Source organism: Cyanistes caeruleus, chromosome 4 (assembly GCF_971803275.1).
Source record: "Cyanistes caeruleus chromosome 4, bCyaCae1.hap1.1, whole genome shotgun sequence".
Classification (NCBI taxonomy): domain Eukaryota; kingdom Metazoa; phylum Chordata; class Aves; order Passeriformes; family Paridae; genus Cyanistes; species Cyanistes caeruleus.
The window spans coordinates 22,151,800-22,166,431 of NC_141704.1; the positions used below are offsets into that span (position 1 = coordinate 22,151,800).

The 14,632-nt window shown below is 37.4% G+C and overlaps 1 protein-coding gene across 8 annotated transcripts in view; it reads right to left on the bottom strand.

The window, feature by feature from the left end:
- The window catches only part of PTPRZ1 (protein tyrosine phosphatase receptor type Z1), a 136,385-nt gene that overhangs the window by 3,173 nt on the left and 118,580 nt on the right, over positions 1 to 14,632 (bottom strand). For 2 of the 8 annotated variants that reach the window (XM_023918545.2, XM_023918542.2), the window contains exons 15-27: positions 14,005 to 14,090; positions 11,726 to 11,746; positions 11,467 to 11,563; positions 9,955 to 10,037; positions 9,139 to 9,273; positions 7,727 to 7,861; positions 6,546 to 6,709; positions 5,731 to 5,814; positions 4,105 to 4,240; positions 3,011 to 3,157; positions 2,288 to 2,381; positions 1,967 to 2,040; positions 845 to 973 (exon numbers count right to left, since the gene is read on the bottom strand). In XM_023918545.2, coding sequence (XP_023774313.2) covers positions 845 to 973; positions 1,967 to 2,040; positions 2,288 to 2,381; positions 3,011 to 3,157; positions 4,105 to 4,240; positions 5,731 to 5,814; positions 6,546 to 6,709; positions 7,727 to 7,861; positions 9,139 to 9,273; positions 9,955 to 10,037; positions 11,467 to 11,563; positions 11,726 to 11,746; positions 14,005 to 14,090 — 1,385 coding nt within the window. The remainder of the gene's footprint in view (positions 1 to 844; positions 974 to 1,966; positions 2,041 to 2,287; positions 2,382 to 3,010; positions 3,158 to 4,104; positions 4,241 to 5,730; positions 5,815 to 6,545; positions 6,710 to 7,726; positions 7,862 to 9,138; positions 9,274 to 9,954; positions 10,038 to 11,466; positions 11,564 to 11,725; positions 11,747 to 14,004; positions 14,091 to 14,632) is intronic. The other 6 variants (XM_023918547.2, XM_023918544.2, XM_023918543.2 and 3 more) reach the window with 3 other exon arrangements.

Consider the following 14,632-nt stretch of genomic DNA (forward strand, 5'->3'; position numbering starts at 1 on the left):
ATTTAGCTGGTGTGTTCTAATGTATGTGTGGTTTTGGGGTTATCTAAAAGTGAAGAAAAAAGTTCTCATAGGCACATCTTTTCTGTCTGACAGCAGAAATGAAGAGAGATTTTTTTGTAAAGAAAATCCTATAATCGCTGTAATAACCAAAATGGTCAGATGGATAGGGAATCCTCCTTGTCACGTGTCCTGTCTGGCTGTTGTGTGTTTCAGGGATGGTGGGGTGGGCTGCAGCTGTGGATGCAGAGCTCAGAGAGGCCATGGCTGTGTGCTGGGTGGGTACCACCGCTGCCTGGCCAAGCTGGCAGGGTTTCAGTGCCCTTCCTGCACACCCTCCTGCAGGAACTGCTGCCCCATGCCCTGCGTGCCCACCCTGCTGGCAGCACTCATGGCCACTTGTGCTCCCCACAGGCTTTTTTATGTGTGAGGAACACTTGGCCACTGGTGCTCCTGGCCCACCACAGGTCCCACCAGCTGCTGTTGTGCAATAAAGAACCTCAAACTTCTGCCCTTACCTAATAATGGCTAAGAAGCCATACTACAGCTAAGAAGCTGTGGAGCAAAAACTAACCTTCCATAATGGTTACTTCTGTTGTTTGCCTCCTTTTATAAATTGTACAGGACTGATTCTCTATGTTTTCATTCCAATCACAATCTACCTAGACAAAGATTTCTAGATTTCTGCTAGATGACTTGGGGATTTTACACTCATCTTGGTATTATTAGTTTTTAAGTTTGTTTTTTTTTCCAAATCCAAGATATTTTCTCATATCCTGCATATTTCAAAATGGTGATACCAATAAAATTAATACAGAAACTCATGACAATCAGCCACAGAACTTACCATATTCTGGCTATCAGGAAGCATGACTATTAACTGGGCATTATGATCCCATATCATTCTCCAGAAATCCTTGATAGTGTGTAGTAAAGGATGCTGAGTAATAATGAATTCATTACTTTGATAATAACCCTGCAAAAAAAATTAAATAAATTAATTGACAGATTCAGAATTGCTGCCCAAGTATTAATGCTTAATTAATAGGAAGGTTCTAGTGGACAGAGTGAGAACCTAGAAAATACATTGCACACTTGTTCCTTTTTGGCTTCCTGCAAATATTAGAAAAAAAATCAAACTTCCACTGAAATATTTTCCATGTGAACAGAATAGATTCAATTACATAGAAACAGTTTTTAAGGATAAAAATATATTTGATTAAAAAAAAAGGACAAAAGAGATCAGAGGAGACTCAAACAGCCGACTCAGAATAAAAATATATTATCCATAATTCCAGAGGAGCTAACTACTTGACCAAATAAAAGAATACTCAAAAGATATGCAAAAATGCCAAGCAGTTTCTTAATTTGTACAGATATCTCAGATCAATCTCTTACCATGAAAGAGAGTTCCTATGCAGTAATGCACCTGAAAGATCATGTACACATACCACTGCATAGAGCTTTCCCATTTTTTTCCTGAATGTCCAGGAGGCATTTACTCCTCCCTCTCAGCTAATGAAAAGGGAAAGAGTTGAAGAAAACCCAGAGAGCAAAAAGAAAGCTAATGAATTACAGTATCTTTAGCTATGCCAGTTGCAAAAATACTGTGAGATTAGCAGGTAGGAAGACAAACCAAAATACAGCCATCAAAAACTAACTTGTTAGTTAACACATTTAGTCATTTAGTTCATCTCAAGAGATCTTCCTATAAAGCATTTAGCTTTACCAGTTTCTAACTATGATGTGATTTATGTTTCTACAGATTGTTAAAATGCAATGCACCTAGCCAAACTTAAAACCAGTAATTATGGTAATAGGACTTCCTGGAGGAAGTAAGTCTTTCAGGCAGAGTGAATGATGGAAGAAAGGAGCTTTCAAAATCAGGATTGTGCCACCCTAAATCAGCCAAATGGCAACTCTGAAAACAGCTGTTCATTGTTTTTCACCAATATATTAACTGACTTACCATAATATAGGAAGCATTGATGTAGTCTGTGCCTTCACCAGACAGGGATGAGATACCCACTCTAGATCTTTCCACTGTAAAAAAGTTATAAATTCACAAATATGTTGCAATGACTCTTATAATATTATAGCAATTATCCCACATGTCACAGTAATGAGAACACTGAGCTCCATCAGTCAGGATAAATTAATACCCAGCCATCTGTTTAGTTTTTCTATGTGTAATTCTTAATTCACTTCTTCACTCTAAGTACTTTACAGGACATTGCTCCAAACCAATGCAGATGTCTTCAGTTCTTGTTGAGGATTTGAACAAGCTTACCAGGAATGATAGATGAGGTTCGGTTCTTTTCTCTGTTACACTGTTTGAGTGCAGTTGAATAATCACACTGCTGTGTGCTAGACTGGCTCAGTAGCTGAAACAATGAAGTTAAAAAAAAGTCAAGTAACTGTAGAAAAGCCATTCCTTCATAAGCTGCATTAAACAGAAGGGTGCATATATTGCAGGTTTGCTGTCTCTCTGAACTTTAGTTATCTAGTTATCTGTCTAAACTACTTAACAAGTCACCAGAATACTTTTTACTGTTTTTTAGCAGTTCAAATTATTCTTGAACCCAAGATAAATAACCATATCTTTGAAGGTGAAGTCTGTCATCTAGCCAGTGCTGTACTGTAGGAGGGGAGTACACTGATTTATCAATATAGCTCATGACATATCTGCCAGAATGGTATCTTTCCAGACAGCAGTTTTACCTTAGAGATTTTCCAGCAAAGGCACATAGTTAAATTTTCCAAAATCTACTTACTGTCCTATTTCCAATGATCTTTTTTTTGTGGATTTTTTGGGTGGATTCCTTGTTTAAGAGCATTCAAATAATTCTGTCCCAACTGACTGCATTCATATGATAAATTTAAACTTAATTTAGGCTCAGCAGTTAAATTTTAGGTAGAGAAAGCTGAGGAAAGTTGTGTTGAAATATCTACTTTTAAGTCATTCAGGTTTACACACCTAAAGATTTTCACACTACTATCTCAGAGAGCTCACCTTGAATTGCTTCTCCAGTCTGGTCTTTCCTGTTGGTCCAGGTATCAAGAGAGCATTAACGTAGGCATGAATGTGAGTCTCAAGGACTTCTGTTTCTTTACTGAGTATTGCTTCCACCAGTGCATCATGAATGAAGATGTATTGCTCCTAGGAAAACACAACCAAACATCTGAGCTCTCATGATTTTCAGACTGCCCTGGATACCTCTGGTTAAGCTGACACTTCTGATGTGGTCAGTATTTTTTCACAGGGGTTTTCTCTAATGTGATCCTCTATAGCGAAGGCTGTCCCTCTGCAGTGTCAGCACACACAAGCACACTTGACAGGTACACTTGCAATACACACACATATATATGTATAATACCAAATTCTCACTACCTGTGATATCTCACATTAACAGAATAAAGTTAAAAATGCAAGCAAGCACAGCCTTGAGGCAAATTTTCAAGCCAGTCCTACCCCTAGTTCCTACAGTTATCCTCTATTTTCTTTCTCACATCCTCTGGAACAAGCACCCTAGCTGTTGATTAACTTTTTTTTCCTATTGAAAGGCACAGGGGAATCTAACCACCTGTTCTTGAAACCTGAAATAGATTTTCAAATGCCCTGCTGTTGCCCTTATTGTTTTCTCTTTTCTCTTTCTTTCAATATTCTATATACAATCTTCAGTTTAAAGCATCTGTATATAATTTTCTGTCTGACACTGCTTTCCCCCCATATTTTATTGCCTAATATAAACTGTTTGATAAGGTTCAGTGAAGATCTGAACACCTGACAATGGTGCTTCCTCAAAAAGCTCCGTGACAAAAATACAAGTCCTGCCAAGAAAGCAGTACTGTGGGAAGCACAATTTATACAGGCTTCCTTCTGAGTCCTCCTTAATAAACAGACAGGAGCCCAAGGAAAGGTAATTTCTAGTGTACTGCTCGAAGTGTGCCTAGAAGGATGTCTCCATAAAACCAAGGCAAAGGGAAAAAGGGAAAATCCAGTCTGGTGACTGGTTTCTGTCCATCTGGTGGTGCCAGAAAGAGGATTGCAATATTTATCCTCCTGCAAACAGAAATAGTCTCACGCTATTAATATTTTATTCTTACCTCAGTCTGCACCAAGTAGTTCCTTTGGGTACGTATGTGTTTTAGGAATCCAAATATGTTGACTGTCCCTTCATGCTGAATTTGCTGCAGCATGCTGTCTAACACTATGTATGTGCCTGTCCTTCCAACACCAGCACTATAAAACAAAAAAATAGTCTTGAGCCTGAAGTAAAACACTAATGGGAAGAACTGTTCCATAGACATAGCTTTTTCAACAAACTGCTGCATAGGGAAGACTTCCCTCTACAAATGAATTTATTTTATGATATACTTTGCTAAAGGTTCAAGGCTGATAGTAATCTTTTTCTTTGTCCAAGAATAAACCTAAAGATCATTTTCTCAAATGATTTTTAAACTATTGGCTGAAATAGAACTAAGGGATTTCCTGGAGGTTTGCAATTTTTCAGCCTTGTAATATTCCTTAGGATACTCTGCCAAATATACACAGAAAAGGTGGTATATGTCAGCATTTGGGCATAGTTAATGCATTCAAATTCTTTTATGTTTAAACCCCACTTTGAAGCAAACATTTCATTTTGAAACCCGCTACAGTATAGGAGATTTCAAAGATAAACTCCAGGAAATGGCAGAACTTGAGTTGAGAGTATATCTGTAAAAGAAAAAACGTAGTGCTCTATAGACAAGATTGGGATGGCAAGCAATTGTTGAAAACCATTTTAAAAACAGAAAATGGAAAAGAAGGTGTTAATCAACTCATTCCTCTTACAAACTCTGATTAATGTAGTATAGAAACAGCTGTATCATAAAATTAAAGAAAAACTTTTTCTTTTATGAAATATCTGGGTAGGAAGCACAAAGCCAAGAGGTCAGTTTTTGTTATCTAGTCGTATATGGGAAGTAGTCAGTTGTAATTCCCCTCTAAGATTCGAAGGAACATCATGTATACTGTACATGTAACTTGAGAGCAGCACCATGCTGGGTCTGCATGGTCCCCTATGGGCAGATCCAGCTCAGTCCACACATGCTAATTCAGTCATCTCATTTCTGCCACAGAGCTCACAGGTAGTGTGAGCTCAGATTGCTGTAATAAACTGTCTAAATAAGTATAATATGAAACTCAAAGGTCCAGGTTGTTAATACCCTGTTAGACACAAAGAAGTACAAAGATTACCAGACACCATCTGTACTTGTTATGAAAGACAAAACATGAAAAGTATCAAATAAAAAGAGCTAAAATAAGTTTCATGAATCTCATCATTTGTGTCTTCCATATAGCCTGTAAATATAAATAAGTTACATTTCAAACATGAGATGATTCCTTTGAAATTTCATAGTGCATGTGGTGAGGTTAGCTAAAAACCATACAAAACTGCCTGCAGAGGTGAGTTATATCTGTGACCCAAAGGAGAGGTCTGACTGAAGCCACACAACTTCCCACAGTTCACTTTTTAAAAACTCAATTTATTCAACTCCTAATGTATTGCCAATATCTCAGCAATCTCAGACTTGACATTTTGAATTTCCCAAAAATAGGCAGAATGTAAATATCAGCAGAACAAGAAGATATGGAATATTCATTTTTCAAGCTAAAAACAGATGTCAGTCAGCTTAGATCATCCCACAAATAAAATATCTTCATTTGCAGCATTTGTGAGGTGACTTTACCTGTTGGCTTTCTCAGAGTCAGCTCCAGAAGGACAGAATTCATGAGGAGGTTCTCTTTCCAAATGTTCCATCAAAGGTGAGGTACTACAGTGGAAAACCAGAACCTGCTTATATATTTTACAATAACCTGGTCCTTCATGGGCATTGTGAAGTCATTCCAGGCCCTACAAGCCCTTTTAAACTGATTTTCCCTGAGCTGCCAGTTTCAGTGAGCACTGGCAGAACAGCTGCCTGCACACTGCGGCACATGCAGACCTCAACCGTTCCCCAGAACACTCCTCCATTGCAAATGACTGCTAGAGCCCAGAGAATGTTAAAAACAGCAGAGTTGTAGTTCAGCCAGGAATAGAGTGAGTCCTCTCTTGTGCACAGAGCTCCTCTTAGGATTAGAGAGTATCCCTGCACCAAAGAAAGCATGAGCCAAAAGCATCCTAAAAGTATATTTGCAGAAATGAAACAATTATCCCCACACATGTATCTGGTAAGCTCATAGCATTCAAGATAGAAGTACAGAAATGTGGAAAGGAAAAAGAAGTAAAAGCAGTTTAGAAAAAAAACCCAACCAAACAAACAAGAAAAGGACATAGTGCAGAGCAGCATCATCTTGTTTATGGAGATTTACAGAGGTGGCACAATTGATTAGTTGGCCTTATGAAGGAGAGAATTACCAGCTAAGAATATCAGCTAAAACATTATTTGTACTCCATCAGGAATTGTTAAATGCAAGAGTGAAATTTTGCATAACCCACCAGTGAAAAATTCTTTTTTTCTGCAAAACAAAAGTGGAGTGAACCTTACAGCACTAGAAACCACACCTGCAATGAACCACAACAGGCCCAACAGCGTGGCGCTTGGCATGCGACGCCTTCCGCACGAAGGTGAGAACGGGCAGTGTATACTCTGGAACACCCATGTCAGGCCACTGGGTATAATGGTACTGAGTCACTATGCGTCCACTAGACCTCCCTTTCTGGGAACCCTGCAACAGAAAAATAATTCCACATGTTAGCAGCCCGCATCTTCCTTCATTTTATTTCCATACCTGATAGGTGTTGAACCAGTACTATCCCTATTTAGTTCAAAGCATGCCATCTGGCTCTGAATATTCCAGCCTTCAAAGAGAAGGGGAAGGACCAGTGCTTCTGTCTCACCAGCTTGCCCGGTGACTGACTGGAAAAATGACCTCACACTTTCTCAGGAAGCCATAGAGAAAGATTAAGGCAACAAATTACAGCTGCTCTCAAGAGTCACCAGCTCTTCCTGCCACTCTGCTCCTCTGTTGAGTGAACAGAAAGAGTGGGATTCATCTCACCCAGCTTTAGTGATCTACAAGGTAAGTAGCCTTGTGTAGGCTGCTTTTCTAAGCTCCCTTCCACCATGGCAGCTCAGAGGCTTCATGAAGGGATGCCTTCAGAAAGCAGGTCATCTCATTCAAAGACTGGTTCCTAAAATAGGCAGAATAAATTAATTGATAGTAAATACTGAACATTTTGCATTAATTATTCAGGGAAGGTGAGAGGCTAGATGTCTCAGACATTTATGTGGCTGGAATAAATTAAGCTTTCAGAATTCTCCTCAAAGTAAGTAACATCACCCTGCTGAGCTGAGATCATGCTGGTTCTGGTTACAATAAAACAAAGAGTGTATTCACCTGTCCTTAAAAAGAAAAATGGAGAGCTGAGGTTGATAATTTAACTCATACCATATTTTCTTCAAGTTGCTCTCTTTCTGAAAATGTATTGTCCTGCTACCCAGGCAGGAAAAGTTCACATCAGCTCTCCAATGTGATCACTGCTTTTTCTTGATGGTCCTACAGTGTTCTGAGTTTGTTCATCTGGTTAAATTAACTGAAGTTGACAAGCATCTTGGCTGGCTGGGATCTACAGGATTTGGCTTTACATACACAGCAGAAAATAGCTGTCAACTGCCTTAAAAATATTCTGAGCATATTTTAACACTTCCTTTTGCCCACTTGTGTTTTTAGGATGCTACAAACCTTTTTGATCTTGGTGTTTCTAAGAGTAAAATTCCTCACGGTGTAATAGGCAAGTACATGAACACTCTTCTGAGTAACCAAGAAGTTCCCATATTCTTCACTACCTTCAGCAGGCCAGTACTGGTCACATTTTCTCTGTTAGAAAGAAATTTTCTCTGTTAGAAAATTTCTCTATAAATAATAGAGAAAAAAACCTTAAAATGTCCAACTAGTAAGCTGAAATGCTCAAATTTAAGAGCAGAAAACTGTATTAGGACTGTCAATATACCCAGTTTATAACAGACATGATCTTATGTGCAAAAGTACAAATAACAATTATTTTGTGCTGTAGAGGGATAGCTGTACAAATATGCTCTTTATTTGGAAAACTCAGAAAAAGAGATTTAAATTATACTATCAGAATTAAAAGGGCCTAATAGCGTGGAATTTTCCATTCTATAGACACTCTAAAAACAAAAGAAAATAAAGTGATCTATAGGAAAAATAGAAATGCATCCAAGTCAGTAGAGGTGTATGTGGCATCTGATTAGTTTATAGTATGGGCAGAGTATATTTATATCTGGTAGTGAGGGTAAGAGTGTATGGCTAGAATATGCAGGAGAGAGCTGTGATATGTCCAGCCTTTTGTTTGGGTTGTCATATAGCCTTTTCTAGGAGCATTAGAAGAGTGCTTGTTTTATAGCATAGTGTTGCAAATGAAGTGGTACTTCCCAGTGCAGCCCTTATCTGCAATTGCTGCCTGTATCATCTGAGAGATGCTTTATAGGTTGTGTGATAAGATTTACACTCATTTTAGGCAGTGCTGCCAGTGTGTGGTGAGTGTGATGCAATGTCTCCTCATGTGACCCCAGGTTGCAGGTATACTCCCATCACATAATCAGAGGAATACACACCCTGTGATGGGATTTGACTTCATTTTGTCTCACTGGACAAATGGGTGTCTAGTCATGTAGTGGGAAAGGAACTGTGAGTACTGTGGGTTGTTAACAAGGAGCAGACAGTGAATGTCCAGAAAAGTTCACTTCAACTATGCTCTTCTCCTTTCCAGGGTCCAAGCAACCCTGACAAAGCGCACGAAGGCAAGCAGATAAGCAGATTGGTGGCAGAACGTGGCACAAGGTCCACAGTCTGTCCACTCATATTATATACATGGAGTCTTTTTTTCAGTATAAGATTTTTTTTTGTGGTTAGAACATGGTCTTTTCAAGATTTATTGAATATTTTCTTTAGTTTCATGCTACAAATTCTCAACTTTATACTTCTGTAGACAATCCAGGTACAAGCAAATGCTACAAACTATTGTTTTTTGCTCAATAATTGACTAAACCAGATTTCAAAAAGAAAGATAGGAGTTTGCTACAGGTAGATCTAGCAACATCAGAGAAATAAAAATCAGACAACGGTACTCATACCCTTCCTTTCTCAATGAGATTAGTTATCATCACAATAACTTCCACGTTATGTTCCCATATCATTCTCCAGAAATCTTCTGCTGTTGATTTTAGTGGCCCTTGAGCTGCAATGTAGGCTTTTGGCTTGTTGTAACCCTAAATTGAAATATAAGAAATGGCACTCGTCAAATCACTGTCCATGAGCAATAGGAGTTTGGGAGGTGTACATGACATTTTATATATTTATTTTTAAAGACTCTGAAAAGCTTTTAAGAGCTTTTAAATTTTTAACTATTGAGATTGCAGAAACCCTGTGGTATCAGGTGACATATGAATACAGCTGTTCTGCCACTGCCCACATTTAGGCAGAGCATTGACACGACAGTTATTATGAGGGACATACACGTGTTGCAAAAGTGGTTTAAAAAACGTATCATGATCATTCACATGTATTATGGTATATTGGTGTATGGTATATGGTATACTGGTGAGGCTCCAAGGCATCTTCCTCTCATGAGATTACCTCAGATAGGAGAATTAACCACTCAGATGACATATACTTCTAAAGTGACTCAGATGTGACAGGACATTTTTACTTTAAAAATGCCCCTCATTAAGCTGCAGCTGCTACAATATCAAGATGGATTCAAGAAAGAATTGACATTTTACCTTTGCTTTAACTTTGTAGGCCTAACTTAGACCACAAAAAAAATTTTTAACAAAATCTGTAATATTGTGATACTGTTTTTGAATTAAATCTGTTCATCTCCATATATAATTTTTTTTACAGAAAAGGCTGACAGATCAATAGGCCAATGCACAGAAAAAGGCACTTACATCGACGTAGTTGGCATTAATGTAATCAGTCAGTTTTCCATCCTTTTCAGCAAGCTGTGCTAATTTAACCCTAGTATGATCATCTGCAGTAAAACAAGGGAGAAAATAAGCAATTTTTGGTAAGAATTATATTCTTTCTTGTAAAATAATGAAATGCATTTTTACGATACATAAGGCCAATACAGTAACAATCACATATGTAAGCATCCACTCCTTATGAATCCAATTAAAAATTCTAATTTGCAGAAAAATAAAGAAATTAATCTAAAGTTAGAAGGGATTCAGAATCTAGTAGCGTGGACAGCAGCACCTGGGGTCATTTTAACCTATGACATACTTCCCCTATGGCCTCCAGCTGCTGCTTGCAAAGGTGTACAGGTCTTCTCTAAGTCTTGTGTCATGACTGCCAAATCTGCACAGTGGGGTGTCTCAAAATGACAGCAGGCACCAGTGTAGAGGAACTTTAATTTCAAGTTAAAAGAGCGGACTCTGGAGAGCAGTGGGACTTTGAAAATGCTGGTCATCTGAAGAGTCAGCAGTCACTGCATCAGGGTGAGCTGAAGTGTTCTGTAGCCTGCACTGACTGTAAGAACTGCACTTGAGTCACTTACAGAGGACAATTCTTGCTCCTTCAGCTGCCCTAAAAGCTGCCTCCACACTGCACTTTAATAAAACAACCCCTGGGCTAGCACCTTTTGTATGATCAGGTACAAACAGTGGCAGAGGAAAATCCCTGAGTTTTTGTACCTTTAGAGACATCTTTAGCCAGGGGACTGGCAATTCTTGTTGCTAGTTTACATTGTCTTCTGCTAGACAGCTGACTCTGTCACCTTTTTTATTAAGCTTTAGTGACAGTGCATGCTGAAAATATACTTAATTTAGAGCTTTCTTGTAATCAAAACAAAATTGACATGCTGCAGAGAGTTAAAAATATGTATTGAGCCACCAAATGATCAAAAAACCAGAGACAATAGCTTGAAAGAGAGATTAACCAAACTGAATAGATGTATTTCAGAGAAGAGAACTCTGGGAGAGTGATGCAATGGGAAAACAAGTGTACTGGCTAATGAAGCTGTTGTATTACGTTGTTGCCAGGCATAATACAATATAAAACCAGAACATTTATGTTTATACATGACAGTAAATATATCCAGGGATTTTGAAGCTCATAGATACAATAAATCACCATTATTCTAAATCAAAGTTGGATTAATTTTGACAATCAAAGCTTCTTTCTAATGGCATTAGAATGAAATCTCCCAACTCCCTTTGGGTCACTGCAGAAGACACAAATATATCCTGCTAAAACATGCTCACCAAAGCAGCAGAATGTCAAAGGACTAACTTGAAGAAATGTGAAATCTGATGCTAACTCCTCTCCAAGGAGCACTTTGCTGAACAGTAGCTGGAGGTTTCAGTGTAGAAGCATTTTTGGTCCCCCTAATAACACATAAATCTATACTTGTTTATAATTATTTCTCACACAAAACAACAAGTGATGTCTTTACTTACAAGCAACGATGTTTATGTATCGATTCTTATTCTTGTTGTCAGGGTGATTAGAGCTGTCTGATGTAATACCTAGATCTACAGTACAGCTCTGGATTTCCTGAAAAAAAAGCATGTCACATTTTAGTAACTATTAAGATACATAAAATCCCTTTAAACACAGTAAGCAAGCATGAAAATAGCCACAACCTTATGCCCAATTATCTATGATATTTTACAACTACTTCATTGCTAAAAAAAATGCAGTGAAATAATTCCTTACCTGATAAAACTCTTTCAGTGTCTAATGAGGGAATGAATGCAAAAAAAGTAAAAAAAATCAAATTCCACAGCACAGAACAAATGGATAAGTGTTTATATAAAATTACGATTACTATATGGAAAACAGTTATGGTCATGCAATATATCTGTAATAACAACAAAACTGAGTATTTTGACATAACTCCTAAAGGAAACGAGGTGATTTTCCCAGTTAAAATGCTGGTATCTTTTTTCCTATCTTTATCTTTAATGTTAGATTACATTTAGGCCAGTGAAAGCCTGTACATATGAGCAACATCACAGACTTTAGCCAGATTATCTATATATTTAACAGTTCACTGGAATTTTTATGTGTCCTTATAATTGCATTAGTTTCTCTGGGGAATGCTTTTGCTCTCTTTGCATTCAGCAGCAAAACCTCCACTGAAGCAGGACCGTGTGCAGTTCAGCCAGGCTCACAGCACAGACTTCCAGCTGAGCCTCACTCAGGCTGCCAGCGGTTTCACTGTGAAGCCAACAATTTTATAAAGAGAGAGACAGGCTTGACAAGACAGGCACAAAGTCTGTAAGACTCCAAGAATTAATTCATTTTATTGATTTAATTTAGCTGACAAGAAACTCAAGCATTTATAAGGTCCACACTTTTAAATAGCAAATACATTGCCATCACTGAAAGTACTAATGATGTTTCCAAACACTTTTTATAATTCATTTTAATGTCAAACACCTTAATCTACTTAAATATATATATGAAAAGTGGTTGTCAGTTTAAAAGTTAGATTTTAAATGAGTTATATTGTAGTAATATAAAAAAAAAACTTGCTACCCACCCCCCAAAAATCTGAACCACTCTTGTACTTTTCAAATATATGCTAACTCTGCAACGACAATTACTATATTTTAGTTTTTCCCAATCTTCTAAGTTCTCTATCAGTAGAGAAAAGAACTGAACACTACTTATGGGGTAGTCCATAAAGCCAAAAAAGATCTCAAAGAAATTATGAGGCCACTGATTTTTCTTGGTAAGAGTTAAAACTGTCATGAAATATTTCAGATGCTGCAGCTGTAGTTCAGTGACATGCACTATATTTGGTCTTTAGATCACTGTCATAAATTGTAGGAAAAGATCAATTTAGAATGAACAATCTGATTTCTGTATTGCTGCACTCACTAATGGTGAAAGAACTTTGTATCCATTGTATTTACAGTCCAACATCAACATCTGCTCTTATTAATAGCTATTCATGTTGGGGTCCAGTTCCATCAGTGCATATAATGTATGAATATGTACTGGACATTCACAAGTATTTACAAATTTGGTCCCACAGTCAAATGGATATTCTGAATGTTAAATGAATTGAAGAAGAAATGCTGATGAAGAAGATTATGTGAAGGGCATGGAATTTTTGGTCCATTAGATCACAATACTTAGGCTAGAGAAACAAAAGCAAAACTTAAAGATGCAAAACTCTGAATTTTTACTTTCATTACTGTTTTTGCAACAGGAAGATTACAATCATATTTTAAATTAATATAGATCTGTTAAAATATTTGTTTCCATCCCAACTGACTGATTTTATTAGAAAACTCTTGTAAAAATTGCAAATGGCAGTTTTAATTGCGGTATTTGGAGTTTTAATGTTTATGGGAATTAAATGAGAATGTATCTGTATTTAAATTGATTGCAATACACCAGTGTGAAAAACAATGAAGATCATTAGTTACATATGGTAATAGTAACATTGTATGATTAGAGCATATGTTTCAACGTTTTGAAATAACTCTTATGAACCATATACTTTAGGAAAGGAACTGTAAACTTTCACTACCACATATGAAAACTGCATTAGCTCCCCTTTTAATCAGAAGTCTTGCCATGGGTACTCATTATTACTTCCATTTTATTTTCTCTGTAAATGGAACAAGCAAGTGTGGGTAGCTTCTGCAAAATTCAATTGTCATTAGTATTGGAAAAGCTTTAGATCTATCGCTGTATCTGGCAAACCATATACACTGCACTACCTTTGCACAGTTTATCCACACACTTATTCAGTATTTTATCACAATAATAAACATTCCCATTTGTATTCCGGTCCTGTTAGCTTTAAGTAATCACCCTAGGCTTTAAACTCCATACTGGGCTCAAAGCACTCACATTTACATGCATTCATGAAATTGGTGCCCAAGTCAGAATGTAATGCCCCATTTTTTTGTTTGCAGGCATTTAAACTTAACATTATTTGTACATGCTAATAAAAAGATGACATCATAGAGCCATACCTCAAATTCTTCAGAAAAACCATTACTTGCATGTAAATCTGCAACATGTTTGGGAAAATGCTTTATTGGAATTGCTCCAACATCATCTTAGGGGTGGGAAAAGACAAAAAATATATTTATGTAGAATAAAAAGCCAGTGACATATAACGAAGTTTATATGTAGGCAATCCACAAAACATCCTGAAATAAAATTCTTGGCATGAACTTTGGATATACAACTCCCCAAAAAATACAACATTCTTTGACGTCATTAATATTTCTAAAATAGTTACCTAACTCTTGTACATTTCTAAATTATTATTTGGAAAGATGATAATGAAAATGCCTTGCTAGGTCTTGCTCTGTCTGTAAGCCCCCCAAACCAAGGTGCTGATTCTGCAAGGTGCTGAGCTTGTCTGTAAATAGAAGAACGCACAAAATTCCCTGTGAAGTCAAGGAGATATGGAAGGATTAGCTCTTTGCTACATGATGTTCAAAGGGAGAGAGCTCTGATAATACTGACAAAAAAGGAATGATTAGGCAGAGTTGTCTGGGTGCTCCACGCTGATTAGTGTTGCACTGGAGCTTGGATCCAGTATACAGACGAGCCACATAGTCCCAAGCCTACTAAATTAAAGCAGCGTTATGC